Raw genomic sequence first — 26,894 nt, forward strand, 5'->3', positions numbered from 1 at the left:
CATGCTGTGGAAGAGAGACAGAGGTTATTAACAGATATGATTCAATGCAGAGAGGTCTGTTAATACATAGTGAGTGAGAAAGGTGACTGGAAAGGAAAAACTCAATGCATCATGGGAATCCCCGGCAGCCTACGTCTATTGCAGCATAACTAAGGGAGGATTCAGGGTCACCTGGTCCAGCCCTAACTATATGCTTTAGCAAAAAAGAAAGTTTTAAGCCTAATCTTAAAAGAAGAGATAGTGTCTGTCTCCTGAATCCAAACTGGAAGCTGGTTCCACAGAAGAGGGGCCTGAAAACTGAAGGCTCTCCCTCCCATTCTACTTTTAAATACTCTAGGAACAACAAGTAGGCCTGCAGTGCGAGAGCGAAGTGCTCTAATAGGGTGATATGGTACTACAAGGTCATTGAGATAAGATGGGGCCTGATTATTTAAGACCTTGTATGTGAGGAGCAGGATTTTGAATTCTGGATTTAACAGGAAGCCAATGAAGGGAAGCCAAAACAGGAGAAATCTGCTCTCTCTTTCTAGTCCCTGTCAGTACTCTTGCTGCAGCATTTTGGATTAGCTGAAGGCTTTTCAGCTAGTTTTTTGGACATCCTGATAATAATGAATTGCAGTAGTCCAGCCTGGAAGTTATAAATGCATGAACTAGTTTTTCAGCATCACTCTGAGACAGGATATTTCTAATTTTAGAGATGTTGCGCAAATGGAAGAAAGCAGTCTTACATATTTGTTTAATATGTGTGTTGAAGGACATATCCTGGTCAAAAATGACTCCAAGGTTCCTCACAGCGTTACTGGAGGCCAAGGAAATGCCATCCAGAGTAAGAATCTGGTTAGATACCATATTTCTGAGATTTTCAGGGCCGAGTACATAATCGGGACATTTTCCTAAACGAGGTATTTTCAAGTGAATTTAATTTCAAAGAGTATTTATTATTTTTTGATCTGTCACTAAAAATACCAAAATTCATTGGATGGTAAGTTTATAACAGTCTACAAAGGGACAATACCTTGATGTAGTCCTCATGAACTGAAATGACTTATTAGTATCAAGAAGCTACAGCCCGACGTGTTGGGAAACAAAGTAGTAGCACATGTTATTTCAGGAAAGGCAAACACTTTATAGCCAGATCCCTTATAGTGCTTTTGAACCTCCTCATCAGGCTCGTTTTCTCTTTTTCTCAATACACGACTGACAGCATATCAGCAATGAGGTCCAACCATCTAAAGTATCAAATAAACTGAATAAATAAGGATGTGTAAATAAATAAATATAACATAGAAACAAGATAAACTCATAAATAAATGAGAGGGAGGAGGTCCTCATTCATTAGTCTTATCAGCAAACTCTTTCTCATTATGATGTTCTCAACTCCCCAAATTATTCACAACCTCCAAATTGACAGCAGCAGCACTGACATAGAGATAAATGCTGTCAAAACAACTGTCATTTGGCTATTTTGGAGTAATCCATAATGTTAATTAGTGTAGCGCTTTTGTGCAAAATCTCACGGCACGAAAGAACATTGCACTATTGTGCATCATCTTGTTTCATGCCACTCAAATTTGCAGAAAACTGAAATCCAAACTCTAAATTGCCCCCTACCACCAACATTTCCAATGTAATAACCTCTACATACTGAGGACTCACAAAAACAAGGATGTGTAAAGCAAGGCAATGGTAATAGTTCTGCATAATATACTTAAACAAAAAATCTGGAGATGTTAGCCAGGTGCCAAAGTTAAACAGAAAATATGCTCATTAATCTGAGCTCTAATTGGAGCATTTGGCAGCACAGCAATTATCGCTCTTTCTTCCATCTTGAGCACCCCGGTGCCCATTAAAAAAAGAGGAAAAGGGAGACACTCTTTACAAATGAATACTCCTGGGAGAACCAAGACTTTCTTCCTGCTGTGCTGAGCTGTGCACCACTGATGGCTGATGTAATAAATAAGCTGGAATCGTCCAATTTGTTCATAAACCTATCAATGTTTTACTTCAAGCACTGTCAGCATGTATTAGAAGGCTTTTTTCTCCTCTGCTTCTAAATACAGGACAGCAATAGGTATAAGTTTTACGTTCAGGGTATTCACAGTGCATTACAGAGGCTAATTAATAAAAACTTTATTTAAACTTTAAAATAAATACACAAACATAAAAAAAAGAAAAACAGAGCAAAGTGCATATACATTTCTGACGTTTTTTGGTAAAAGCCAGTGAAAAAAGGTTGGACCAGTTTTTAACAAGTAATAAAGGAATTATATAACACTATGACCATGGTATTGAGTCATCTTTTGGGTCTTATGAAACGCCAGATTCATTTTTATTTGTAGTAAGTAGAAATTTTGTCAGCACACTCACATGTATTAAATGTATATTTTGAACAATATTTTGTTTATTCTATTATAACAGCCAAAAAAAAAACATAGACACAAAAGAATAACAATAAAGTGCTCCTGTCAACTGCAACAAACAACTTTAAAACAGTTACATCCAAGATCTTAGTTAAAAAGAGGTTTATGTTGTGATTTATAAAGAGTTCATCTAAAGTACTGTACTTTACTACTGTACTTGTCCGTCATTTCTTACATACCCACTTGGTCTGTCTGTTGTATATTGTTGTTCAGTGTCACTCCTTGTTTTGTTGTTATGGCATTCTGTGTAATATGTTGACTAACTTTATTTGTCAAAATAAAAAAAATGCTCCTCTGCATTAGAACCTGATTTATTAGCAGGCCTACATTATCAACTGGTATTAGCTGTTTGTAAATCTATCAGTATCTGTACCGTATATGTACAGGGCAATCTGCAGCTTCCATTTTGGCAATACATGTGTTTGAAACAGCACAAACACATGAGCCAGTTGAGCCAAGCAGTAAAGAAAGAAGTAAATAGACAACTACACATCAGATATCTTTTTATTCTTTGTGTATCTAATTTTTTTAAGTATATATATATCAACTGATATTTTGCAATATCAAAATTTTAAATCAACAAATATCAGTATCAGCGTTTGCCTTGAAAGTCCTGCATTAGTTGAAATTTTGTTACACACAGTTAAAGTGTGGTCTTGCTCAACGACCTCTTTCTTTACTGTCAAAATTATGTGATTTAGAGATTAATGAGGTAAAATACTTTGCAAATGGCCAACAGAAGTAGAATATATTGATTTAATTACTATTTAAAAAGGCCAACATTTTTATTAGCATGATTAAAAAACAAACTAGTTGATAGCAAATATATATACCTGAATATAAATTATTGCCATTAAGGAATCTAATGGAAGACCTGGCATGATATGGTCTATGAGTTTTTACCCCAAAACAATAGCACTTATGAACTTATTATCCAAAATTACACACTGAATAATTAAAATTATACTATTTAATGTGCTTTATTGAATGGTGATTATTCAGCAATTGCTATGTTTTGTTATATAAATGTTCTCTTCTGAAAACAGACCAAAACAGAAATATTGTTGGTTCCGTTTGTGCCTTAGTGTTTTTGGGAAATACACACAAAGTTTTTCTGATTTGGGGCAGCTTGTCAAGCCTGCTACATGCATTATATTCTCTTGCCATTTTGTTTTATTGATGCATAAACAGAAGAGCTCTGTACAAAGAATTCTGGTGAAATAAATATCAAGCTTTTAAGATTTGGGCTCTTGTCTTTTTTAATGGCGTTGATGTACATGTACTATTAGCAAACATCATATTACTATTAATATCCCTTCATTATTTTATGATTGATAAACCTCACCAAGCACTGGATACTCAGTGAAGATTATAAGAGTCAAATTCTCTATCAAATGTCCACAAACCGTGTATTCACCAGTTCAAAATATAATAGTGGCTGCTTTCACTGAAGCTGTCAGAATTAAATGACAACATGGCAAATGCTTAAAAATCAGATGGATTGAAAATGACCAGTTAATTGCTTGATTGATATAATTGTTAACAGCAAAAGCACAACTGGGGGACTCTACGCAGAAGGCTATTTTTGACACTTTCGCTGCTTTGAAATTTCACAGTGGGGAGCCTTAGCCAAGTGGATTTATTAACCATCACAGGACTCCAACTAGGGAGTCCAGAACAAAGAATCACTGCAAAAAGCACAAGCCTCTGTACACAGCCTTTGTTTTGCCCCTCTGCACTCATCAGTACACAAGTGTGCTGTCTTTTGATGTTTCTTCAATATACTGACAGTTCATCTGAAGCAAAAAGTTCCGAAATCCAGCTCACGCAATCACAACTTGTTGTGTCTCTGCTTCGCATCAGCTTCACTGGTTTTGGCGAGGGAGCAGGGAAAGTAGCGTAAAAAGGGTAGTTTCTCCACCAGCATACAAAATGTTAACGATCCACACTCAAATTCAGGAAGGCTTACATTTTAAATGTTGTACTATGACTTGTCGAAGGGGGAAGCGGTGGAGCGATTTCAGCATTTATCACAAAGACCAATTTTTGAACTGATACACATTTCCTGGCCAGTCGCCTCTCAAGCTCCCTTTCTCACTGCTTTCATCATATTGTAACACTAATATGGTCCCTAGAGATGGGCAGACACATGTGCCATTTCACTGCAAGCTCACTTATCATCCATCACTTTCTTTTTTACACAATCTACATCTCCAGAACCACTTTGTCATTTGGAATATCAAATTGGACAGGAAAACTATACAATCTACCCTCAGTTCTCTCTCTCACACATTTTTTGGATGTGAAGGTGGGAGGGCGGTGAAGTGGGCACACTGGGTCAGAAAAATGCCCCTGGCCTTGAAACTGTGAAGAGGTTAGTGCAGAAGGAGGATTTAGCAAGTGCGGCCCAGAATATGTGTTAGCCATTTGGAGGAACAGACAGAGCTGCTCCAGCCCTGTATCCATGGCAACCATTTCAGGACCAACTCAAGTTCTCGTTGAGGTCTTTTGTTTCTCCAGAGGCTGTGATTAAAGGAGGTAAAAGTGAGAAAAACGAGAGAACAGAGGATGAGACTAGCCATGCTGACACTTATCCTCTCTCAGCTGCACTTTTGAAAATCCTTCCCACAGCAAATATCAGTGGACAGTGTCTTACTATTCAGACACAAAGTACCAGTCCTCCTATCTGAGAGCACTCTCTGGAGCTCCTGATGCAGGGACTGAATGACATCCTGAGGCCTGGACGCTAATGAGCTGAGATCATTACGCCAATTATTTTAGCTTAGATCAGGACTTGGCTGTGACTGTGCAGAGGAAGTAGGACCCACTGCTAGCCTAATTGATGGCTTGGGAAAAAGAGGATGAGCAAAACAAAAGGAGTTTGAACCGGAGATGGGAAAAGTTCATTGCTAAACTCTAGTTAAATTCCATCAGGTTGGTGTGCATGAAGCTATGATAGGGTTTATGCACTTAAAGTCAGTAAGGTTCAGTTAGCTCCATAAACAATCAACATAACTAAATTTCAGACACAGAGAATTACACAAATGTTGCAGGTTGCTCTAAATTGGCTGTAGGTGTGAATGTGAGCATGAGTAGTTTTCATTCTTTACGTGATGAACTGTTGACCCGCATTTCAAATATTAGTTCTCTCAGCCCTTTGTTTTGCGCTAATGTTACCAGAACCTCCCAACTCCCAGCACTGTAGCAGTGCAATAACTTCTGACTAACCATTTCAAGGTGCTACTCCTTGTTACACTGTTTTGGTAGAGCCCAGTACAAACACAGCTCAGCTGGACTTGCTTTGAAATGTGGGAAAAAGATTTCGGAGACCCAAGAGAGGGTGCAGTATTAAGTATCATGAAAACAGATCCAGCAGAAATTATTTCCTGCTGTTTATAGGATATTTGAGGAAAGATGAGTTCACAAAGGGATCAACTGGGAACATACACAGACATCTCACTAAGAGCCAAATGACTGATTGTGCTGTTAGAAGCACTTGAGTGACAATAAAGCAGATAGCTACAGCTTCAGTAACAGTTCTATAGGTTTAGTAGTCTGACCTTTGATTGAAGTTGGTCGTACTGGCTCACAGAACATCTGATGTAGTGTGCACATTTAAAAAGGGGCTCCAGAAGGACATTAATCTGACATCAGTGATGACTTGGCAGGTTTAATGGATAGAGGGCTAGGTGGATGAGTGGATGAACTGATGCATATTTTTTTCTTAAGATCAAAATAAGAATAAATAATTACAATTAAAGATAGAACCAAATCACATTACTATCAAGCTACTGAAATAATTAAATAAATTAGGATAATATCAATTTCCGCCATCCTAGTATTTCCATTTTCCTTACAGGCAGCAACAGAAGGCTAAGATTCTTTGTTCTCGTCTCAGTGGTAAGGATGTTTTTTCCTTTTTCTTTTTTTTTTTTAAGGCTAAACAGGCCTTCTAAAGCACCTCATTTTATTGAAGACTCCGCGAAGTCTCAACTCCCTTCAGATAGACTAGAGCAACGATTTTGTCACGTTTATTTTTCTAACATTACTTTTAGCTAATTAATTCATTTTAGTGTTTTCATTTGTCCTTTATTCATTGAACTTTTCCCTTGATGAATAGTAGAAATACTACAAACCCTACATTTAGCTCTGTTTTCAGACTGTATCAAGTCAGCTATCCAGTAATGCACTTGGATTACATTCCATGACATCTGAATCCACAAAGCACACCACACCCTGACCAGATGTGCCATGACAATGCTCAAGGGAAAACACAAAAATCAGTCAGTCCCAAGAGTCTTGCAAAGCGTTGGGCAGCTAAAAAACACAGAATATGTCTACAGGATAAGTAGACATGGCTATGTGTTGTTGAAGTAACAATGTAGCTGGATTAATATGATAAATCTCATCATAAGTTGTCTACTTATACCTGGTGAAAAGTAGGGTACTCGTCGTCTAATGCCATTTTAAGAGAATGGCAACATCGCCATCTAGCGGTCAACTGCACAGCCTTGTTTAGATTTTTTTTACGTAAACATATACCTGATTTTTAGGTTAATATCTTTTAAAATATTAACAAAATAATAATAATAATAATTTAGACATTACAGAAAACAGACTTTATATTATTGCTAATAGATATGCTATACTAAAAAATTGTGTCTACCAGATGTTTGACCTTTTATTTAATTATTATTTACCTTAGTACTGTCAATATAAAACACTCCAAAAAGTGGAAGCTGTGATCCAGTCCTTTTCGAATCCCCAAAAAGCTCGACGAGGTCCTCGTATGAACTTGCAGGCGGGTGTAATCTTTCTTTCTTGTTGGCTGATGGCCAGTTATCACAGTAACTTCTGAGCAGATTCCCGAATACAAGATGTAACGGATAGCAGGATATCAGGATACTGACCACACACACATTCATATAGTCTGACATGATTGTTTACCCACAGGGGGAGCCATAAGTGAACACAGCTATGGCTCTTATTTTTAAAAAAGCCACCATGTTTAACAGCATGGTTTGTGTGTTTTCCACTTCTCCAGTCATTAGTTCTCAAGTCATTTCACTAAGCAATAAATAAATTCACTTCCTGTGACTTCCTGGAAAGTACCATTCATGCACACAAAAAGGGGGGATTGTTGTAAACAAACTGTAAATCTCTTAAGACATACCGATGTGAAATACGTTTTGCTAACAGAGTTTCTGCAGTTTCGGTTGTGTAGGTTTGTGTACGTGTCCAATATCAAAATTGGCAGTGGTCATTTAATAAATATTTGCTAAGTAAAAACTATTATGTCATTTTTCTTTACTTATTTTGATTGGAGATTTAGACGTCAGTGACTTCCTCAAGTGGTTAGAAACAATGATAATTACCATACTGGATTACCACATTTGTTAAATTCTTGTGCAACTTTATCTTTATAGATCAGTATCTATAAAGAAATACATTTAAAACAAATAGAGAGAGATTTCGATAGCAGGTGAAAATTAAATGCTTTACGTCTTTCTGCAAAACGATAATAAAATAATACTACTAATAATAATAATACAAATAATAATAATAATAATTTGCATTTGCACTGAGGGGTGTTGTTAGATAAGCTACTTGTCCCGCCCTAAGAATAAAAGCGAGGGCTGGACTTGGAGCACATTTGAAACGTGATAAGGAAAAGGTTTTTAATCCGAGTTCACGGTTTCAGAAATCTAAATCATCTGGATTTTTTTAACAATGGCTGGCCATTTGAAAAGGTTTTACGACCTGACAGCTAAGCTGTTGTCTGGAGAAACTCTCCGTTTCTCTGCACTAAAGGACAAAGTTGTACTTATTGAAAATGTGGCGTCTCTCTGAGGAACGACAACCAGGGACTACACTCAAATGAACGAGCTTCATTCTCGCTACTCCGCCGAAGGTCTCGTTATTTTGGGTGTACCCTGCAATCAGTTTGGACATCAGGTACAAAGCGTGTTTGTTTTTTACTTGAGAGAGAGAGAGTAATGTTTATGAGGTGACCGAAACTCCGGACTAGCCAAATCCAGGCCTAGCTTCCTTATTCTTGACATGTGAGAAATATGACCTAAGAGCCGTCCGTATTTTAGTAACACAAGTTTACAGACATGCGTGTGTGTTATCAGTCTGAAATGAAACAGTTTTAACTTTAGGAATCTTTTACTTCAACTAAAGTGGGCCGTAAGTGTTCAAATACATGTGAAGTGTCATATTTTAAAAAAGTAATATATTACATGAAGTGTCTTATTAAAAGTATTCTGATTGTTACTAAAATATTAGCAAATTATCAGTGTCAAAGCAACATTTTAGCTTGCATATTTATAATATTTATAAGCTCCTGGTATTGATTTTTATATATAATACAGCGCATTATTTTCTAATATCCTAAATTGTCAAAGATGTTCTATGGTAAATATGAATCTGTCCAAATACCATATCTGTCGGATACATTTATCAGGTTCATAAGCACGATTATTTACTGCTAAAATGTCATGAACCAGAAAAATACAATACAAAGTATAAATTAGCGAATAAATCTCAAATACAAATACACCTGCCTCTATAGTGCACCTAAGTACTCTAGAGGAAATGTAGGTTACACTACAATTCCTCTTATTTAGCTTGTTAAATTGAAACCCCACTTTAATGTCTACATCTATCTAACAGTGCTTGTGTTTTGGTGCAACAGGAGAACTGCAAGAACGATGAAATCCTAAGATCTCTGAAGTATGTCCGTCCAGGGAATGGCTTTGAACCAAAGTTCCAGCTCCTCGAGAAGGTGGATGTGAACGGAAAGGATGCCCACCCCTTGTTTGTCTATCTGAAGGAAAAACTTCCATTCCCCTGCGATGATGCCCTGGGTCTCATGAATGATCCAAAGTACATCATTTGGAGTCCAGTGTGTAGGAATGACGTATCCTGGAACTTTGAGAAGTTCCTGGTTGGTCCTGATGGGGAACCCTACAAGCGCTACAGCAGAAATTTCCTGACAAGTGACATCAAGGCAGATATTAAAGAGCTACTTAAGAGACTCAAATAAAGTGTGCTGGGAAATTTTATGGGTGATTTAAAACATAACAGTTCAGAAAGATCAGTCAGCACATACACATATTAGGATAATTTGTCATGCTTTCAGATCTCAAGTTCCAAAAATGTTGTAGCAGGCCTGGGTTTGTTTGTGATATTTTAAATGACATCCACTACTGGATTGTTCAGCCTTTTAACTCAATGACGACACTCCTTTAAATGTTTTTGTGGAGGGGTTTCTGATAAAAATGTAAAAGTTTGACGACCATTGTGAATGTCTTTAATAAGATCGCAAATATTTTCACTTCCTTGACTTAAAAGAAGAAATAAATGTTATTATAATACTTGTGTTGTGCTCATTTCTTATTTGCAATGGTAATGGACAGGTAGATGGTTTACATCAGGCTTTGTGGACTGCGATGTTCAGATGAGGCATTGTGCTCTGTAGTGACAGTAGGGAGCAGGGAGAGGTATGCGCTTGAGAGAAGAGGAATAAAAGTAGAAGCAAGACAGAATGAGATGAAAACAAGACTGAAGATGCAATGAGAGGTAGTGAAGGTGGATGAGTTTTAATACCTGGGTTCAACCATCCAAAACTATGGACAGTGCACGAGAGAGGTGAAGAAGAGAGTGCAAGCAGGGTGGAGTGAGTAGAGATGAATGTCAGGGATGAATTGTGACCAAAAAATAGCAACAAAAGTGAAAGGAAAGTTCTCACTACAAGACAGTATTGAGACCTAGTATAGTTTGGACATGGTGGAACTCCAAAAACAAAAGGAGGCTGAGCTGAAGGTGGCAGACTTGAAGATGCTAAGATTTTCATTGGGAGTGATGAGCTGGATTAGAAATAAGTACCATCATAGGAACAGCTCAGTTTCAGCAGTTTAGAGGAAACGTTAGAAAAGCAACTCTGAGGTGCTATTGACATGTTCAGAGGACACATAGTGGATATATCAAACAAATGATGTTGAATATGAAACTGCCAGGCAGGAGGAGAAGATGAAATCCTCAGAGGAGCTTCACGGATGAAGCGAAGGAGGACATACAAAGGGTTGGTGTGACAGAAAAGGATGTTAGGGATAGAGTGAGATGGAAGTAGGTGACCCGCTGTGGCGACCCCTAAAGGTAGCAACCGAAAGAAAAATTGTGTTGTGCTCATTTCTATAAAATACACACAAATATCCTTCAGAAATGTATGCAGGAAACTTAGGAAATTTCGGTAAATAGAATCTTCATGGGGGAAAAAAGTGTTGTATAATATTTTCACATCGACGCAACACTTTCCGGTACTTCCTGGGTGAAAGCAGAGGGATACTGCAACTCGTCCAACATGGCTGGCCAGGAAGATCCAGTGCAAAGAGAGATTCACCAAGACTGGGCGAATCGAGAGTACATAGAAGTAATTACGAGCAGCATCAAGAAGATCGCCGACTTTCTTAACTCGTTTGGTAAGCTTTTAACAAACTAGCTGAAGTTAGCTAGTTCAGCCAGCTGTTAGCATTGATGTTGATGTTTTCAATGGCCACTCCCAGCTAGCAGTTAGCGAGGCTGTTAGCTGTTAGCTTGTTTTTGTTTTGGAGGAGGATTGTGACATTTTGAAGAGGAATCGGCTTACATTTTGCTCCAACTAGCTGTCCTTTAAGAGTCGGTCGTATTAATGAATTTATTAATATACCAGATGCGACAGACGATAGGAAAGCATTAGCAGGCTGCCGTAACCGCTAATGCTAGTGTTGTCGGGCAATATGTATGCGGATGTGCCCTTTAAACCTTTTTAACCCAAAATGACGGTGTGCATCTTTGTTAAGCAGCTATTGAAAAATTGATGACAATGTCATGCTTCGTCGTGGTAACCTCTAAACGTTCTAGTTTGTTTGTTTGTTTTTTAATTCTCCATCAGACATGTCGTGTCGATCTCGTTTGGCCACACTCAACGAGAAGCTGACAGCGCTGGAGAGGAGGATTGAATACATTGAGGCAAGGGTAAGTTAACTGGATGTAAAGTGCCTTTATTTCTTTGTTTGACTTTGTCTTTTTGTCAAGTAACCATACCCGTTACATAAACATGTCTCTTATTGTAGGTGACAAAAGGAGAAACCCTGACCTAGAAGTGGCCATTGAAACTCATAACACCCCCAACCTACCTGCCATCTCTCACCCTGAAGTTTTGGACTAAGTGTGATGGACTCCACCCTCCTATTTTTGGACGATGTGGACCTTTTTTTTTTTTTTTTTTAAATATATTATATGGCTGGATTTTGTGTTATTTTATCTCATGGTGCATTTGTACAGAAGATGTGTGTCTAACTTGGCTACCATTGATTCAAGCATCATTATATTCTATTACAAAACAAAACTAAGCTCCACTAGTATTGGTTTAAAATAAGTCTGGAGCACAATTATGATTTATAAATTTTGTATCACTGCAGTTTGACCATCTGTGTTGTGTACAGTGTCACTTCCAAATGAAAGCTGTATCAAAAGAGGAACATTTGCCTGTGCCAAGATGAACTATTATTGTGTACTTACATGTAATAAGGGCCTCCTTGTACAGCAAAGTGTTTGGTGATGTTTCTGAATTTAACTACTGTAATAAATTACCTTAAATAACATTGTAGCTGAACTTAACTTTTTTTCAACAGTTATGTTGCTATGTTGAAGATGGGTCTAGTTATGACTATTATGTAATCGGACAGACACACAATGTTTATACAAACTTGTAGTGTATATAGACTAGAGCTTGACATGAAACAACATATTAAATGGGTCAGATTGCTATTGTATGCAGGTTTTGGTACAGTTAGAAGAATTCATTGCAATGGCATTAATGTGTAACAAATGTTTTATGAATAATAAATCATACTTGCATAAAGAGTAATGTGCATTCTGGTTGAATTGAATTATTAATAGCGTGTGTTAAAAATAAAAAGCGTGGTTATAGCATGACGGTAACTTAATTATGTGTCCAGTAGAACATTAACAATTTTCAATTCCATGAAAAACCTGCAGGGAAATTCTAACAGCAGCGGGATTAAGCGCTTTCAGAACGCATCCATATACTGCTATTACGAAAATGTAACGAAAACAGCCAATGAAATGGCGGAAATCTGCGAGATGTGATAATTTTGTCCTGGGTTTTCCCTCACAGGCAGCACTACGCTATATCCCTTTGTTGTCCGTCCAGGCTTTTCTACCCAACTGAGCACTCACTAAACCACCAAACGTTTTAAGAAAATAAAAGTAGCAACGCACATTTACTGTGAGAGGATACACAATTTATGGAGAAGACAAACTCCACAAAGAAGGACTTTAGAAACCCAGGACTTTCTTATTATGAGACAAGAGTTCTAACAACAGTGCCATCATGCTGCTTCATCCTAGCTTGTATAGGTTAATTTATCTTATCCACCATTTTTCCACTCAAACGTTTAAACCTTAATTAGATACTACTTTAAAGTCTTCTTTGCCAATGATTTGTTAATTTCAAGAAAACGAAAAAAACTAACCATGCTCTATATTTAAATACCAATAAACGTATATATACGCTTTGTTGCGGTTTTATGTTTTGTTTTGTTTGTTATGATAATTATAACAACATGTAACCCCAGTAAGTCTTAACAACTAACTACGGAAGAGTGAGGAAAACAACCAGGCTGAGAGACCACTCCATGCCTGTAAGGCAAACTCGGGGCTGACCTTTCCATTACCCATAATGCACCGGGTAACACCAATGCATCTTGGGATAAAGAAGGTGCCATCGCAGATAAGTCTTTGGACGTGAGATGAATTTTCTTCTCCGCAATTTTTCTATTACCGTTTTGAAAAAATAATAGTGCGGGTGAAAAAAAACCCCATCATAAAAGCTTACACTGGTAAGTTGCTTCACGGTCAGAGTTGAAACTAAAGCTTTCGCGGTCTCTTGTTAGCACCGTTGATTTTGGCTTAAGAGACGTCCGTTTGATGACGTCTAGCTCCATATTATGGAATGAAGAAAAAGGAGGGCTTTGGTTTTTGTTTTTCTCACGCCAAACGAGTTCACTCGACTACACGGGGAATTGTTATGTGTAAACGAGTAAAACCGCTACGTATATTTTTAACGTTTTTATTTCTGTTTTCTAGAGGTCGTGTGAGTGCGGAAGCTGTAAGAAATATGGGGGCTGACAAAAGGTGAGTAGCAACGTTAAATGCCAGTTCAGCTCACCATGGTAGGTGTGGCTTATCATAGTGGGAATCCTGTGTTTTTCCCGTTTCTGATACATGTTCCGAGTTTCGGGGATATGTTTAACCAAATAATATTCAAAAGTTGTGTTTAAACTGAAATGGCAGACAAAAGTAGCGGTGATTTCTACCAGCTTTTCCAGACATACAGGGCGACCGTGGCTCAGGGGGTTGGGAAGCGTATCTGTAACCGGAAGGTCGCCGGTTCGATCCCCGGGCTCTCTGTCCTGGTCGTTGTGTCCTTGGGCAAGACACTTTACCCTACTTGCCTACTGGTGTTGGCCAGAGGGGCCGATGGCGCGATATGGCAGCCTCGCTTCTGTCAGTCTGCCCCAGGGCAGCTGTGGCTACATCCGTAGCTTGCCTCCACCAGTGTGTGAATGTGAGAGTGAATGAATAGTGGCATTGTAAAGCGCTTTGGGTGCCTTGAAAAGCGCTATATAAATCCAATCCGTTATTATTATTACATGGAATTTATTTTTAAACCAAAAAATTAAAAAAAGGCAAAATTTGTTTTCGTTAATACTACAGGTAAACAGTTTTATTGCCATCAAATTCTCTCGTAAAACGTGTTACGTAATTCGAATAAAAAGTTAGGACAATACAAGAATGTAAAAGTGATTATCTGCCAATGAGTGATTGCCAGTGTTGTTGTTTTTGGGGGGGTTGTTTTTGTTGTTGTGGATTTTTTTTTAATATGAGTAACATTTCTTGCCTATATTGGTGTATTGTACGTGCTTTTTTTTCTACATTGCAATCAATTAAGTCACTTTCAGCCACTTTAAAGTATCTTTAAAGAACTGATATGTTACATTTGTTGCAATTTCTGGTGCCCTCTCCGGCAGACATATTCCTGTCAGAAGGTAGAAGCTACAATCTTTCCTTTAAAAAAAAAAAAAAAAAAATACAGCTTAAAAGAAAAAAAACATGTCACAGCAATTGAAAATCTGACATTTTTCATGCACATGAATAAAGGGTTTATACATTTCACCTGGCCAAAAACTGCTTCAATCAGGTCACAAGAATCGTTTTTCCAGTGCAAAAAAACGTCATCATTCACGTTAGAGGTGTTTCAGATATGTTTGACAGACTATCGGCCAACAAGTCACTTACAGCAGTTTAAATTCCAGCAGTTTTTTGGTTTTTTGGCATGACAGTGTTAAGATTAACTGAGATTGACAATGACAATGGAGTATGACAATGCATTGTTCAAGGCTGGAGTCATGATAAAACTAAAATGGTAACAAAGTGATTGAAATGTTATACATGTTGAACACTAAGGTGTGCTAAGTTGGTTTGTTTATTGCAGTATTAGTTGTGCTCCTGTTTGACTTATTTTTTTTTTTTTTGTAATGTCCTTCTGAATAGGATTAGTCGAACAGAACGTAGCGGTAGATATGGTTCTGACCAGTGCCGTGATGAGTCTGAGTGGCGCGACAGACGTGAGCGAGACCAAGAACGTGGTGAACACAACATGCGCCGCTGGGGTGACGAGAGACGTGGTGATCGTTATGAAGGAGATCGCAGAGGATCACGAGAAAGCCCAGAGGTGCTTGTCCTAATAGCACTTGGGTTTAAATACTGCATTTGAAAAAACAATTGTCCAATGACACTTAGCAGCTGTTGTTGTTTTGTGTTAAAGCAAAGGGAGAGGAAGCGTCGTAACAGTGATAGATCAGAAGATGGTTATCACTCAGATGGCGACTACCAAGAGCAGGACTATCGAAGGGAACCAGGGGACGAGAAGAAGAGCAAGACCATCATGCTGGGGGGTCTGTCTCCTCATGTCACTGAGGATGATGTAAGTATTCAGTTGCACTGGTCGTGTGCACCCTTTTGTTCCTTTTCTTTGTTTTTATTGTGCAAGTACCTTTCTAAATGTATTAATGAATGAATGATTGAATTATGATGTTAAGCAGCCTCTGCATGTTGTTATTTAGATTCGTTTTGCCATTGACCAACTTGAGGGACCCCAGCCAGTGGATGTCAGGCTGATGAAAAAGAGAACAGGTGAGAACCAGTCATGTGACGGACTCCGAGCTTCCCCAAGTCTTTGACCATAGAGCCAATCTGCTTCCATTCAGACCCATTTTCCCATAGAAGTTAGGAGATGACTATATCAAAGTACTTGAAAAGGTTGTAAGAATATTGATTCAAGGCTTATCTTGTACACTGTGGAGCAATTTAAGGTAAGTAAGAGCAGCATTGATTGCTATGAGTAAGTCAGCTGGCAGACTCATGTTGATGTTGAGTGTGGTTCAAACAGTTGTATTCTGCAGGATTACTTGCTATGGTAAAACTCCTAAGGAGTGGGCTATTGTGTACCAATCTGGCCCTGGGTCGGGAAGCAGTTTGTGGAAGAGTTTGAATAATATGCCCTTGGACTCTTAACTAACACGCCTCCCGTCTATATTTGAATGCTGTCTCTAGGTATAAGCCGTGGTTTCGCCTTCGTGGACTTTTATCACTTGCAAGATGCTACACGATGGATGGAGACCAATCAGGTTGCTTCACAATCGCCAAGTCTAGTTTTAATCTTGGGGATCTGGAAAAATAACCCAAAAGGCAACCAGAATGTATTGAATACGTAGTGTGGAAACTGTATAGAGAAAAAAAAACTGGAAAAAACAAACTGAATACAATAGAGCAAATATAGAGATGATTATATTATTATTTACAATGTCATATTTTAATATATTTTTATAGTTAATTGTACTGGGTAATAAGCTTCAAGAAAAATTTCTGGTTTTGTTAAGTGATCTCTTTAAAAATCTGCATTTAGATTTGATGAACACACCATCTTTGCCTTGCAGATCATGGCTATATTAGTTATTTTCAGATTTCAGTGTAACCCCATTCTTTTTTCTTTTTTTTTCTTTGCAAGCTTACCCCAAATACTGGGAATTGTTATTTTTGTATTTTCTTAATCTTTTTAACAGAATTTTCTTCTGTTTTGTTTTTTGAGAAGCCCATACATTTTTTTCTTTGGAAAGCAGTCAGGAAAGTCTGTTAGGGTCACATTGTACACTTTGCTCCAGCTCAGCCTGGGCACTCGGGTCCCAAACACCAAAAGAACCCTCTTTACATCATGCTCACATACACGTCATGTGCCTGTCTGTAACTCAAAGGCTATCTGTTGGGGGTCCCTCTCCCCCGTCCCCTCTCCCTTCCAAAACTGCTTGCTCTTTTGATGAGACGAGTTCCCTCCATGAACACTTGGATGATTTTGTTCTCCTCTTTCAGAAACGTCTGACCATCCAAGGAAAAACCGTAGACATGCACTACAGTCACCCCAGAAACAAGTATGAAGACTGGCTCTGCAGCACAGTAAGTTAATGTCTCGGTTTCATGGTCTCATTATCCAACATTTTCTTCTAAAGAACACTGCACACACTTGAGATAGGCCTGTAAGCATCAAATTTTGCAATCCTGTCATCTTATTTTGTTGTACACCTACATTTGGATAAGTGGTAAAGGTTAGGTTGTGTCTTAGGTAAGTATGGTATGCAGTACCAATATAGTTGCCTGTTCTCTGAGGCAGCACTGTTCAGGGCTTTAGTAGGTGTATAATCAAAATGATGTGAACGGTTACTTGCAGTGTGGCCTGTACAATTTCCGGAGGAGGCTGAAGTGCTTCAGGTGTGGAGCAGCCAAAGCTGGTAAGTAGTTAAATCAACAAGAGGCCACTGACTGCAGACATCTGAGCAGCCTGAGTCCACAGGGCTGGGATGCAACACCAAGTTTGTTTCTGTAGCTGTGAGATGATGTGGATTTTTAAGGAATGTCACTCTGTCTAGTAAGGTGTATCAGTGCTAATTGGCCTGAATAATATAAAAGAAAACGTGAAACACAACAGACAGTGTAGTTCATGAAATGGGCACATAGTGTCAACACTATCTTTTAAAGAGATTTTTTTTTTTTTTTTTTTTTTTTTTTTTATACACCATTTTATACCTTTTTTTTTTTTTTTTTTTGTTGCAGTCTCTCACTTCTGGAGGTTGTGTTAATGCACTTCTTACTTCTGTCTTTCTCTCAACAGAAAGTGAAGCGACCAATAACACTGGAGTTCCTGAAACTCAACCCAGCGGAGATTTCTATGGCGATAGTAAGAGTTTCTTCATTACTGAAGCAGTTTCATTTGCTTAGTTTCGAAGCAAAATATCTCTATTTATAGTATTCTTTCCCTAAATATCATCTTTTGTCCCATCAGCAATCATCCTTAGAAATATTGCTCCTATGACCACAGTGGAAGCCATCATGACTGCCCTGGCACCATATGCCAATCTATCATCCAACAACATTCGTCTTATTAAGGACAAGCAAACGGGCCAGAACAGAGGCTTTGCCTTTGTGCAGCTGTCTTCACCTCTGGTAATTCTTTAATATGTACAGATGGAAAAAGCTTTCCCTTTGAAAAAAGTTTTGTATATAACTTAACATATTATCAATCATTTTAACAGGAAGCATCTCAGCTGCTAACAATCCTTCAAGGACTGCAGCCTCCCTTAAAACTAGATGGAAAAACAATTGGGGTGGATTATGCCAAGAGTGCTAGAAAGTAAGTAGTCCTCACTTGTTTTGTTTTTTCTTTTTTAAATGCAGGAATGGCCTCAGTATGGCTTTTTCTGGGATGCTTTCTAAATAACTGGTGTCACTAAAGAAACGTTAGCCATAAAGGTCGATGTAGCAAATGCGACAAAGCCCCATCTGCTCGCTTAATTGTTGACATGATTTTGGTCTTCAAGTTTGCATTCCCTCGAGTTGTTTTAGCAACTCAAGACTGTCATAAAAAGATTTCACCACATTGGAAGACTTTACTAGAGAGTTGAAAGTGATGATTAGAGGTCTAGTTTGTGCCACCACAAGTTGCTGTGGTTAAAAGCAGCGAGGCTCTGTGGTTTAACTCCATCTATGCTCTTAACCCTTTAAATGTTAGCCTTAGGCCAACCTTTTCCTGGTTCCTCAAGTTGCCTGTCTTGATTCACAATATAAAGAAAGATTGAGCTTCACTCAGGTGAATATCATTTTTTTCCCTTTTCTTTTTTAGGGACCTTTTACTCCCTGATGGAAATCGTGTCAGTGCCTTCTCTGTGGCCAGCACAGCTATTGCTGCAGCCCAGTGGTCCTCAAGTCAGGTAGGTCCTTTTTCTGTCTATCACCTTCCATTTTTGATATCACAGAGTCGTAATTGGTGTTTTCCTTTTCAGCCACAGCAGAGCTCAGAGGGAATGTCAGAGTACAGCTACCTACAGGAAGGTTATACTCCCATGTCCCAGGTTAGTAAGAAGAAAATTATGGTTACATTACCAAGACCTAGAAGGTAATTTCCGACTTCTCAGTATCAGTGAGATACAGCTCTGTATCATCATTCAGTGGCAGCTGTGTAACTCTACAGCCATTCAGAGAAAACGTGCGGGTGTATCTAATATAATGACATTATAAATGTACAAACACTGTTTCTTCTTCCTTTTTTTTTTTTTTTTCCCAGGATTATCAGACATACTACCAGCAAGGAGCAGCAATCAGCACCTCTCAGGGAAATGGAATTCTAGGAGGTAAAGAACTTCTAAACTCTGTTTAAAATATTGGTTCTGTAGCTAATTGTTCACTGTATCATTTTAACATTTGAAAATTAGTGTCTCCAATTTTTTTTCTTTATGTGGTTGTGATTAGACAAGACTACAAGCTGTTCTAACATTTGTTCACACTGAATTTATAGTTTTATGAGCTTCAGTTAAGCTGATATGTTTAATGTGGTTGTTTCCATCATTTTTGTCTGTATTCTAATAGGCATTTTGGCGTTAACAAGTAGTTAAGATTTTGAATGCGTGCACAGCGGCTGCTTTGCAAGCCACTGTGACCCTTTGCTCGGATTTATGTGTGTGCATCCTCAGAGAAGCGCAACAAATGCTAAGTTACTGTTTCTAGAAAAAATGCTCAGAGATTTTCTGTAAACTTTGAAAAATATAATAATTGGACTTTGTTTGCATCATGATCTTGAGTTTTGTTTCATTTTTTTGTTTTTGAACTTACAGCTGCCCCGGGTGTAAAGATTGTTCCAACTGCAGTTGGAGTTGTGATATCACAGAACGCACAAGTCTACCAACCCCATATAATTGCACAGCCTGCTGTGCAGGTAATGTACACGGTTGATAATTCTGTAATAAGATAAATTTATAATACTGTGTAAGTTACTGATTCAACAATCTCCAAATAATCTTAAATAAACTGTTTATTGATTGTAGGCATTGCCACTTGCCCAACAGTTGGAGGCAAAACCCCAGGCTGGACACATTTCAGGAATTGAAGCTGCTTCTTTGCCAGCTGCTGCTTTAGCAGCTGCCACTGTTACCACTGCGGGGACATTAACAGCCTCTGAACAGGCGGCGGACACCAACATTGGTATGAGCACATAAGATCCCTTTAAACCAACACTGCTGAACTGTGACGTGCATAGAAACATGACAGTTTTCTCAAGGTCACTGTCATGTGTGTTGAAGTGTTTCTATGTATAGAACCTGGATAGAACTTCAGTCTCCAGCCTGTAGTTTAAAAGGACTGTGTTAATCTGTTATTCCTTAGACCTAACCAAATGTGCGGGGCATGATATCTAAGATTGTTAATGTTGTACATAATTGCTAATGCTTAATTCTTTAAAGCTTTTCATTTTATTAATTGTGTGTTAGTTAACAGTTAAATCTGGAATGCGTCTTTATTTCTATCCCTGTCTTTTCTAATTTGCCAAGAAAGATTTTTACCACCATTGTTAATGCTGTTGTGTTTGCTAATTCACAGCTGTTCCTGATACATCCACCTATCAATATGATGAGTCTTCTGGCTACTATTACGATCCTCAGACTGGCCTCTACTATGACCCAAATACACAGGTAAGTAGTGCACATCCACCTTGTGTGAGTTGCATGTTTTTCTGTCTGATCTGTGCATTTATAATGTGTAATTGAGCTTCCTTTTTTTTTTTTTTTTTTTTTTTTTTTTTTAAGTTTTTTTTTTTTTTTAATTAACATGCAAATTGCCGTTTCTACTTTCAGTATTACTACAATTCTCAGACTCAGCAGTTTCTTTACTGGGACAGTGAGAAGCAGACATACGTACCTGCCAGCACAGGTTCTGCAGGTTCTGCAGCAACAGGCACCAAAGAACAGAAAGAGGGCAAGGAGAAAAAAGAGAAGCCCAAAAGCAAGACAGCTCAGCAGGTGTGTTCAAAGTCCTGCATTAACATTTTTATTATGCCTGAAACAACTTTCACACATTTTCAGTTCACTCGTTTCTTTGTGCACTTTACTATATTTTAAAAATCCTACAGATTGCTAAGGACATGGAACGGTGGGCTAAAAGTCTCAACAAGCAAAAGGAAAACTTCAGAAGTAGCTTTCAGCCTATTAGTCAAGAAGAAAGAAAGGAGGCAGCAGCTGCTGATGCTGGATACACATTGTTTGAAAAGAAGGTATCTCATTAGGCTTCGATACGTAACAAAGTTCTGGGACTGCATGTGTAAAGCTTCTATGTCTTTAATGGTTCCACTTCCCTTTTCCAGCAGGTAAGTCTAGACAGACTCATCCCAGAGATGCTAAGGGCCCCTGAAGAAGAGCCATCCACCACCTCAGTCACCTCTTCAAAGGTGAGTATTTTCTGCATCTCTCATTTTAGTTGGCTATACTTCTGTATGAAGATGATAATGTCAGATTTTGCATGAATTCAAAAATCTGTTACCCTTAGTAATAAGCTAATATTTATGTATGGTTATCCTTGGTGTGGTCAGTGTGGCCTTGTGGCTGCCTACAGTGGAGACAGTGACCCTGAGGAGGGAGGAGCAGAACCTGATGGTGGTGATATAAGCCAGGACAAGCTGACAGACTGGAAAAAATTAGCATGCTTACTGTGTAGGAGACAGTTTCCCAATAAAGAGAGTCTAATCCGACATCAGCAACTCTCAGACCTTCACAAGGTAACAGTACATGTGTCATCTTCAGAACTAACAATGAAAATTTTCCAAAAAAAGGGAGAGAGCTCATTATTCCGTTGGTCTCGTCATAGAAAAACCTGGAAGTTCTTCGCAGATCCAAAATGAGTGAAGCAGAGCTGGAAGAGCTGGAGAGAAAAGAGACTGAGGTGCAGCTCAATATAGAATCACCCACTTACTTCTGAGTCATTCTTTTGTTTTTCAATGTGGATGCATTTAAACATTGTTTTTGTACATTATACCGTGTTTATTTGTTTCTTTTTCTATATTTCTATAGATGAAATATAGGGACAGGGCAGCCGAGAGAAGAGAAAAATATGGCATCCCTGAACCGCCTGTGCCTAAAAAGAAGAAATTTAATCAACCAGCGCCAGCAATGTAAGCAGTCATTTTTGTTTATTTTACTGATTTGTGTGAAATGTCGTTCCTCTAGTGATTTCAGTCTATTTTATCATTAAACTTGGCTTTATTTGATATTCTGCTCTTTTATGTACAGTAACTATGAACAGCCCACTAAAGATGGCCTCAACAGTGACAATATTGGGAACAAGATGTTGCAGGCAATGGGCTGGAAGGAGGGGAAAGGTCTTGGCCGCAACCAGCAGGGCATCACAGCACCAATTGAGGTATTTGTAACAGTTTTGGTGTAATAGTTCATCAGACTCAGTAACTATATACAGCTCTAGAAAGTACTCAACTCTGTGGACTTCCTCCTCAGGCTCAGTTAAGAACAAAGGGAGCTGGACTCGGCACTAAAGGAACCAACTACACCCTCTCTCCTTCAGACACCTACAAAGATGCAGTCCGCAAAGCCATGTTTGCTCGCTTCACTGAGCTGGAATGAGTCATTAGTCTGAAGCAAAAGTGACTTCTTGAAATGGCCTGCCAACAATCTGCTTCTTTTTGGTGTGGAGCTCCACTGTGTCTGCGTCACGAGAAGCTAAAGAGACGTTCCTAACGGTATCAGTCCAGTCTGTGATCCATAAAAACTATACCTCTTACTCTAAACCAGTCAATGAAGAAAAAATCTGTTGTAGGAATAATGACATAGTTAATATAATTTATAAATTGTACATATGCACAGTGAATTTACATTGCTGGTTTTCAGATTTCTTTTATAGTCATTCAATGTTATGACAACTTTTTCTTTAGTCTGAGCATGTTTAAATGATTGTACAGTTTATACAAAATCTGGATTATTTGTACAGAAATAAACTTGTGGCGTTATTTTTCTCTGGTCTTCATTATGTTTGATAACATACGGCAGCTTTTCTTAATGTAAATTCTGAGTGTTTTCATCAGTTAAATTCAGAAATATTGCAGTGAGATCTATATGTGCACCGCTAATTCCAGAATCTCACTGCTAATAAAATCAGCTGAATATGCAGTGGGAGCACTTGGCTGTAGAGAAGGCACATTTTCACGTGTAGAGAAAAACCTTAGATGACAAAAGCTGCTCTTTTGTCTGATTTTGGTGCTAAATTAAGCATTGCAATCTGAGCAGTGGCTTCCTGTGAAACTTAAAGCTGTTCTCTGTAGTTCGGAATTGTGGAAATAGCAGTAACTGGCCTGTGACAGCAAAAATCTGAAATTACATTTTTCCTTCTTTTGTAGAGGGTTTTTTGTTTTTTTGTTTTTTTGTTTTTTTTTTTTAAAACTTATTCCAAATCATTATTTTGTCAGGGGAAAAATATTGATGTGACAATTCAACCACATGAATTAAATGCAATCGTATTTGCGCACAAACCGATACTGATACAATACCACCTTACTCTGGATATACCCATGGTTCCCTAAAAATGCCACAATGCTTTGTGTTATTTCAGTGTTTCATAATCCTTGATATACCTGGGAAGCTTCATTTTTTTTCTCATTTGAAGAATTTTTCCTGGTTGTCAAAACTGAAATTCAGTGTTCCTTTTTGTTTGGACAATATGAAATAAAATTCTCCAAGTCAAATATAGTAAAATAAAAAATCCTTTTTCAGTCTGTGTTGACGCAGGTGCAAGTGCTGTCTCTACTGGCTGTTCTTTTGACACACTTATTGTCCCTTTTTAATTGTTTATTATATAGTAAATCCATTGTAGTCTTTCCGTATGTTACATGTAAATAAAACTTTGACAAAACACTTTATTGATTTTTATTATCAAATTGTTTTTTATAAACAGTTGATTGTCAGTTGTAATTCCACCTGATCCCACTGCTGCACTCTGGTGATATTTTGTACGCAGGCAAAAGGAGTCCAAGGTCAAAACCTTGAAAGTTGTGTTTTGTGGTTTATTTATCCAGTTTGGCAAGGAATAAACAAAGATAGAAAATTGCCCTGCAGTTCTTCCTGGCTGATTTACAAAGGCAAACAACAAAAACAAAACACAAAATTATGCAGTCATTAACCTGCAAATAAACCTTGTAAATAACCAAAAAATATAAAGTAAACCAAGAACAAATTTTAAAATAAAAAAAGAATAAATTACTCCAACGCATCTTAAAACAGAAAAAAAAACCTTGAAAGTGATATTAATTCTTCACATAAAGAGTTGGTCATGTGGATGCTAGCAGTTTGTATGAAACACGATATATCTCTCAGATTGTTTCATGACTCTCATCATCTTTCATCCTTTGATGTTTTCACTTCTTAGGAAGAAATGTCCTGAACCTCAAGCTCACTTCTTTTAGACACATATATTGTAAGAAAGAGTACAAATTGATTACATATCTCACCTTTGTTCTGTGCTGTGTAAAGTGTTTCACCACTTCCTAAAGCCACGCCTAGAAAACCAGCTGGGAAATAGTAGAAGAAATCAAGCGCAGGACGTACGTCAGCAAGAATGTAGTGTTGTTTTCTTTAGCTCCTCTTATGTAATACCATTATGTTCCAGTCACAGAACTTGTAGTCTCTTTTTTACATTTTTGATGACACTTTTAAAACAAACAACCAGCACATGATTTTTTTAATGAACTGAAAACTGAACAGACTTGAAAAAATTGTAGAAATTGAGTGGAGATGTGTACTTTGCATGTTTTTGTATTGGCATTTAAAGACTTTTTAAGAGATGCCTATCTCTGTGGGACAATAATTATAGAAATACGTGAGAGACACAAAGTGCTGCTTTTCTCTTTGTCTTTTTAGTCAACTACTGCAAGTTGTTTAGCTAAAAATGTTCCAGCTGATCAGTCTGTTGAAATGTTTTGTACTTTTCATGTAAACATTACTTTAAGCAGATTATCTGAAGCAAGCATCAAATCAAGACATGCCACCTTTCCTCTCCTAAGCACAACCACAATGAATGAGTGATCTGTTAGCCAGCTTGTGCTAAAAAAAAAAAAAAAAGGTATTGTCTAATGAAGTTGTATGTGAAAAAGCTTGGCAGTGATTCTCTTGGCAAAGAGAATCATCGCTAAATCTGCAGCATTACTTCCGTGCCTTGAACTACTGCTTTGCTCCATATTTAGCACGTCTAGTGTGATGGATGAAGGCAACTGTTTTCAGGAAAAGGCTCTAAAAGCTCACTAAGCACCAAACTGCAATGTTAGCACCTATCTGCTGAACAAATGTGAAGCGTTTTGAACCAGAATAGCTATGAGCACATAGCAAATAAGAAGAAAAAGCCAAGCTAAAATCTCTCTGATTCAACTCTACATATGGTTAAGCAGTAAGACAAATATGACAAATAGATCATGTGATCCCACTTGTTAAAAGATGAAAACTTGGCATCACTCAAAAATATGCATCTTACACCATTTAGTGCAGGCTATTGGTGATCTCAGACTGGGTTATTGTTTCAGTCACTCCAATACATGCTCAGTCCTCTTGAAAAGTCAGGGGAAATGTGTGTATAAATATCACCATCTGTTATTGTTGTGTTCTGAGGCTCCTCTGAGCTGTTCTGCATTTAACATTTACTTACTGTTTGGGCCAAATTTGACCTCTTTTGAGATGTGATTATAGTAAAAAAAAAAAAAGAAAGTACCCTGTATAATATCCATATAGATGGTAGTTATGGTGATGTTTTTATGAAAACAGCAGTGAGGAGTAATGATAGTAATGGTTATATGGTTGTCTAGTAAATCCCAGCATTTTTAGAACGTTATCGCCATTTCACTTTCTAAAATATATTTGAACCCTTACAGCTGTTGTGTTTTCATGTCTTGAACAAAGCAGAAATAAGGTTTCCCTGCTCTCTGAAACACCCATTAAGAATTAATCATCTATTTGTTGGCTTTTTATACATTCTAAACAGATCTGTAGTTCAGATTTTGATATTATAAAGAAATTATTGGCTTTTGTCAAAACTCACCAGGACCCTACAGTGAAGGCAAAGACATGTGTAAGGGTTAAGGATGTGTTTATGGAGATGTGAATGAGCATTAATCTGTTAATTGGCGTCTCTAAATCTTCCTTCAATCAGCATGACCTCTAGAGGACGCTAAAGTGACATTTAATTTAAGTTGTCTTTTGCTTAAAATAATTTAATGTCGTGGCAACAGTGTAAAACTACACGATTCATTTCTGCAGTATAACCATACCTTTATGATATACTTGTAAGCTATGTAATAGCCAGTTATTTGATCCAATCTGGGTTGCAACTCTTGCTTCACACTAGGCTTGTTTATTTTATGTTTTAATATTTTATCTACAACTACACTATTTTTGTCTTTCATTGGTTTCCTCTTATGGTCTATTCTACTGAATTCTGATAATTGTCTGTATTTGTGCAGCTGCTGGCTGGTGATATTTCAGGATAAGATATCTTAAACTTTAATAACTCATACCTGCACCAAAGCCACATCTCAAATCAATTTATTGATTTAGATTAAGAAAAATAAATACATAAAAGAAAGTGTGATCCATTGGTAAATACTTGTCTGAGTGCCAGAAGCAAACAAGTGACCTCCTCACCTTTGCAATTTTTTTGTGAGCGAGCAGAGGAAACCACTGGATCCAACACAAGACACACAATTTAAGAAAAATAATGTACTAATACAGCTTTTCAGTGCAGGAACCACGGTATGCGGAATATAGGGAGACAAAGATGAACGCGCGTATTTGGCACTGTCGGGTTTTTAAAAGCTTTCAGACAATTACGACACGTATGTGAAACTTAGCAGGACGTCTCCTCTATTATCAGACAGATCTAAAGAGCCGTGCAGTTAAGTTCTTCATTCCGAAGACTTGAGTAATCAGTGCCTGCTGAAAGTCAGATTTTTTTTCTCATATTCGCTCACAGGCTCACTCACAG

At 37.9% G+C, this 26,894-nt stretch overlaps 3 protein-coding genes across 4 annotated transcripts; all 3 read left to right on the forward strand.

Moving 5' to 3' along the window:
* Positions 1 to 8,028: 8,028 nt before the first annotated feature.
* On the forward strand, positions 8,029 to 9,799 carry gpx1a (glutathione peroxidase 1a). The gene is made up of 2 exons (XM_026167500.1): positions 8,029 to 8,375; positions 9,118 to 9,799. The coding sequence occupies exons 1-2, from the start codon at positions 8,151 to 8,153 to the stop codon at positions 9,466 to 9,468; spliced, it is 576 nt and encodes a 191-aa protein (XP_026023285.1). The 5' UTR covers positions 8,029 to 8,150; the 3' UTR covers positions 9,469 to 9,799.
* A 783-nt stretch (positions 9,800 to 10,582) lies between these two features.
* brk1 (BRICK1 subunit of SCAR/WAVE actin nucleating complex) lies at positions 10,583 to 12,067 on the forward strand. Its single transcript, XM_026166373.1, has 3 exons — positions 10,583 to 10,903; positions 11,356 to 11,438; positions 11,537 to 12,067. Exons 1-3 carry the CDS (start codon positions 10,786 to 10,788, stop codon positions 11,561 to 11,563), a joined length of 228 nt encoding a protein of 75 aa, XP_026022158.1. The 5' UTR covers positions 10,583 to 10,785; the 3' UTR covers positions 11,564 to 12,067.
* Positions 12,068 to 13,175: 1,108 nt separating this feature from the next.
* On the forward strand, positions 13,176 to 23,782 carry rbm5 (RNA binding motif protein 5). Of its 2 annotated transcripts, none has more exons than XM_026167502.1 (25): positions 13,176 to 13,327; positions 13,575 to 13,622; positions 15,042 to 15,222; positions 15,316 to 15,474; positions 15,614 to 15,683; positions 16,104 to 16,177; positions 16,917 to 17,000; positions 17,272 to 17,332; positions 17,713 to 17,778; positions 17,884 to 18,044; positions 18,134 to 18,231; positions 18,721 to 18,808; positions 18,881 to 18,949; positions 19,162 to 19,228; positions 19,709 to 19,809; positions 19,919 to 20,075; positions 20,469 to 20,560; positions 20,723 to 20,887; positions 20,998 to 21,138; positions 21,229 to 21,312; positions 21,454 to 21,639; positions 21,729 to 21,803; positions 21,932 to 22,032; positions 22,151 to 22,280; positions 22,373 to 23,782. In XM_026167502.1, the coding sequence occupies exons 2-25, from the start codon at positions 13,606 to 13,608 to the stop codon at positions 22,496 to 22,498; spliced, it is 2,553 nt and encodes an 850-aa protein (XP_026023287.1). In that variant the 5' UTR covers positions 13,176 to 13,327; positions 13,575 to 13,605; the 3' UTR covers positions 22,499 to 23,782. The 2 variants fall into 2 exon arrangements, with proteins under 2 accessions (XP_026023287.1, XP_026023288.1); XM_026167503.1 differs by having other exon boundaries at positions 19,940 to 20,075.
* The last annotated feature ends 3,112 nt before the right edge of the window (positions 23,783 to 26,894 follow it).

This window comes from Astatotilapia calliptera, chromosome 5 (genome assembly GCF_900246225.1).
Source record: "Astatotilapia calliptera chromosome 5, fAstCal1.2, whole genome shotgun sequence".
NCBI lineage: Eukaryota > Metazoa > Chordata > Actinopteri > Cichliformes > Cichlidae > Astatotilapia > Astatotilapia calliptera.